At 38.2% G+C, this 3,494-nt stretch overlaps 1 protein-coding gene across 23 annotated transcripts in view; it reads right to left on the bottom strand.

The window, feature by feature from the left end:
• Window positions 1-408: 408 nt before the first annotated feature.
• LOC103316326 (serine/threonine-protein kinase PAK 3) overlaps window positions 409-3,494 on the bottom strand; it is a 271,885-nt gene continuing 268,799 nt past the window's right edge. For 17 of the 23 annotated variants that reach the window (XM_031930182.2, XM_032602112.1, XM_032602101.1 and 14 more), the window contains one exon: window positions 514-789. In XM_031930182.2, coding sequence (XP_031786042.1) covers window positions 682-789 — 108 coding nt within the window. In that variant the 3' untranslated portion in view covers window positions 514-681. Of the gene's footprint in view, window positions 790-3,494 lie in introns of all 23 variants that reach the window. The other 6 variants (XR_004345306.1, XR_004345308.1, XM_031930175.2 and 3 more) reach the window with 3 other exon arrangements.

The raw sequence follows: 3,494 nt of genomic DNA, 5'->3' as shown, positions 1-3,494 counted from the left end.
TAATTGCACTGGCAGCCGTTATACTTTTTCCTTCAAGAATAGTATAACATAAAATTTACAATATTTAAAAAATGTCAACTTTTATATAATCGAAAATTTAAATCATAAAAAATGTATTTCAAATGTAGTTATTTACAATGTTGAACTGAGTCTCTATCAAAATGCAACCGAGCGAGCACCAGCGAGCGAAGTGACCATTGCTAGTATTAATATTGTAGTAGATATTAGTAACCAAGGATTTTAATGATGTTCGCACAAATTTGAAAATCATTACAGTGTAGATAGATATAGGGGTTACTAAGTAAAATATGCAGAAGTTAGCTAATCAATGCTATACGAATATTCCTTTCTGAACAAGTATGCAGTATTTGTATGCTATTCATAGTATATGAGAAAATCGTGTTCAAATTTAAGATATCAATACAAAATTTATTCAGTTTGTACATTAACATTTAACTGTCAAAATATAGTCACACTACTATTTTAAGCGTAATTCCAATTGTATTAGAAACCTTGCCTTATTATTATAAGCGTTTGTTGGTCGCTTAGATTATTTATTCAGTTAAATAAATTTATATATGCTTCTTACAAAATGAAATATTTTCATAAAACTTTTGCAGGTAAAATGTTGTTTTTCTGATTTTTTATTAACTTTACAATTTGCATCCAATGAACATATTTTCAGTGTCCCTTGGAAGCTTCTTTTGCAGCTTCTTTTGCAGCTTCTTTGGCTGCCATTATCAGTGGTGTTAATGATGCAAGAGGCCTTGCAAGTTTCAAAAACGGATGCTGAAAACAATATAATGCATTAAAGCTTATTAAACTGAAATTGATAAATGCTTTTTATAAAATATAGATTTTCTTTAAGAATTTAATATTAACGTAGGTAGTTGTTCAATCAAATTAAGGGGACACAATACCTTTAAATCCTGAAAAAAAGAATTATGAGTAAAAATGACAAAATTAAAGTAAATCATTTAAAATTTTTTAGTGATATTTAGTATAAATACCTTTAAAATTACCGTGCTAAAACCTTAATTATCCCTGCTGGCCAATTGTGACACTCGATGCAATGTTTTGTAAATTTTTTTACTGAATGTAGGATTTCAAGTGAACGAATGGTTCATTTGGGCTCAAATACAAGAACGATACTTAACACGGTAAAGTCAAAGGTATTTATACTAAATATCTTTAGAACAAATTTCAAATAATTTAGTTCAATCATGTCTTTTTTACTCATAATTCATTTTTTCAAGATTTAAAGATGTTTTGTCCCCTGAAAGTATTTGATATTGATTTAAGGTGGATTATACTAAAGTTAAAATGCTCCGAAAACTTAAAACTGACGGAGATCTCGAAAAGTCCTCCAGAGGTCGGATGGGGGATCATAACTCTCTCTCTCTCTCTCTCTCTCTCTCTCTCTCTCTCTCTCTCTCTCTCTCTCTCTCTCGGCGGCGGCGCGGCGTGCGCATTAATTATAAGTGTATAAATGATTTTTGTATATAGGTGTGAATGAGTATGTGCAAGTATGAATGTTTTACCGGCGGCTCGATTCCCGCTCTCTCCGTTGCCTATAATAGGACCCGCACAACCGTATTAGCTCACTAGCTCCAGCGCAACTTAAGCGCCTAGTCTCTTCTCAGGAGCAGCTCACGCCTTGAGAATATAAACGACTTAGAATTATTTCGAATCGTTTCTATACTTATAAAATTTCGAGTCAGGCACGATATCGTATCTTAAAGCGTATCAGTCCTACATTTGTCATAAATTCAAAGACTTGGCAAACACTTATAAAAATTTTGAACTAAAGCAGATAACGAAAATTCAAACGTATCTACTTAAAATCTTATTTGTAAAAATCAAAGCGGATTTATTTATATATTTTGTGTCACAGAATATATGCAATTTTGTTATAAAAACTTTTATTATTGAAATAAAGTTCCACTACCTGGTATCCCGGATCTGTCTTATATGATGATAATACAATACTATATATAATTTCTATATATACTTTCCTATTTATGATCTGTTGTCAAAATTCGGACGTAGATCAGTAAATGATTACTGCTCTTCTCTAAAATTTAAAATCTCATACTCGGTACGGACCGAGAAGAGTCGTGACCGTTTCAACTGTTGTAGATAGTTGCATGCTCCATTTTGCAACCTTTACGGCGATATATAAATCGCCTGAGGCTGCAATTTTTCTCTGTCACCTTTTCTACTTCGAACTTTCTGCACGGCTCCTAACCTGCAAATCTGCTTGGCTTGGTTTCTCACTTGCACGGCGTCTCTTTCTCTTCACAATCAAACATGTGGCGACATCTGCTGTATCGCGGGAGAACCATCAAGGCGATTCCACACTGTTCGAGGTCGGTACTTTTACGTTCTCTCCACTAACGCTTCATCTAGCTGTAAGAGTCATAAAAACTACTTCTCCACTCCGTTGATAACTTATCATCCTTCCACAAACATCTGCCTTATCGACTGCTAGTGAATTATAGACGAAAAATAAGTGCAAACGGCGAGAAGAACGTAGAAGTACTTTTTTAACAATGCAACAGCTGTAAACAATCTATAAAGCACAAAGATCCCAAAAAAGTGCGAATTTTGTGGTCTTAACTATCACGTCAAGTGCTTGAACACCACAAACGTCAAGACTATTGTGGTGAACGATGAGCAAACCATAGCCTGTCTCCCATGCACAGAAAGCAATAACGTGAAGAGCGATATCAACGTTAAAGGCGCCAAGGTGAGGACCAAATCAACCTCAACCTCAACACCAACAACGCGAGTAACTGCAACAACAACAGCAGGCAGGAATGCTCCCAAACAGCAGCCGAAAAACAAGAAGACCAGGTCGGCATCACCATCAGCCAACACTTCGTGAAATCCCTCGCCGACCCGCTCGGCCGGAGTGACAACTTCGACACCATCCATTGAAGCCGCCTTGAGAGATATTCACGAAGCTCTGGACGACATATGCAATGCTCAAGCGGAGTCCCTCAAGACACAGAACATCGTGTCTGAGCTGCATGCGCTCAAAACTCGCATAAAGTGCAGGCACAAATTCAAGATCTGTCATCGAGGAGCCCATCAACGCAGTAGCACTGTGTCCAGCACTGCGGAGATTTGCAGCCTACGCAATGATCTGGCTGAGGTCAAAAGGCGTCATGAGCAGACCTCGAACAGTGTAATCGTTGTCACGGGCTTGCACTATACCTGTGACACCTCACTGCACCTTCTCGCGTACTCAGTAATGAGCACGCTTCACCCCACGGTCCTCAGAAGAGACGTGGCATCGGTCAGGACCATGGGGAGGCTAGATGCAACAAACAACTCCCCCAGGGGTGACGGCAGACTACCACCATTAGACGTCACCCTTTCTTCAAGCGCGCTTGCACGCTCAATTGTCGTCGCCAAAGCTCGGAAACGTATGCTACACACCAGCGAGTTGGACGCAACCTTACTGGAGGACGCAAAAGCTCTGAGCCCTG

This window comes from Nasonia vitripennis, assembly GCF_009193385.2.
Source record: "Nasonia vitripennis strain AsymCx chromosome 4 unlocalized genomic scaffold, Nvit_psr_1.1 chr4_random0010, whole genome shotgun sequence".
Lineage (NCBI taxonomy): Eukaryota > Metazoa > Arthropoda > Insecta > Hymenoptera > Pteromalidae > Nasonia > Nasonia vitripennis.
The sequence above is the reverse complement of the archived record's forward strand: the minus strand, read 5'-3'. Positions and strand labels throughout refer to the sequence as shown.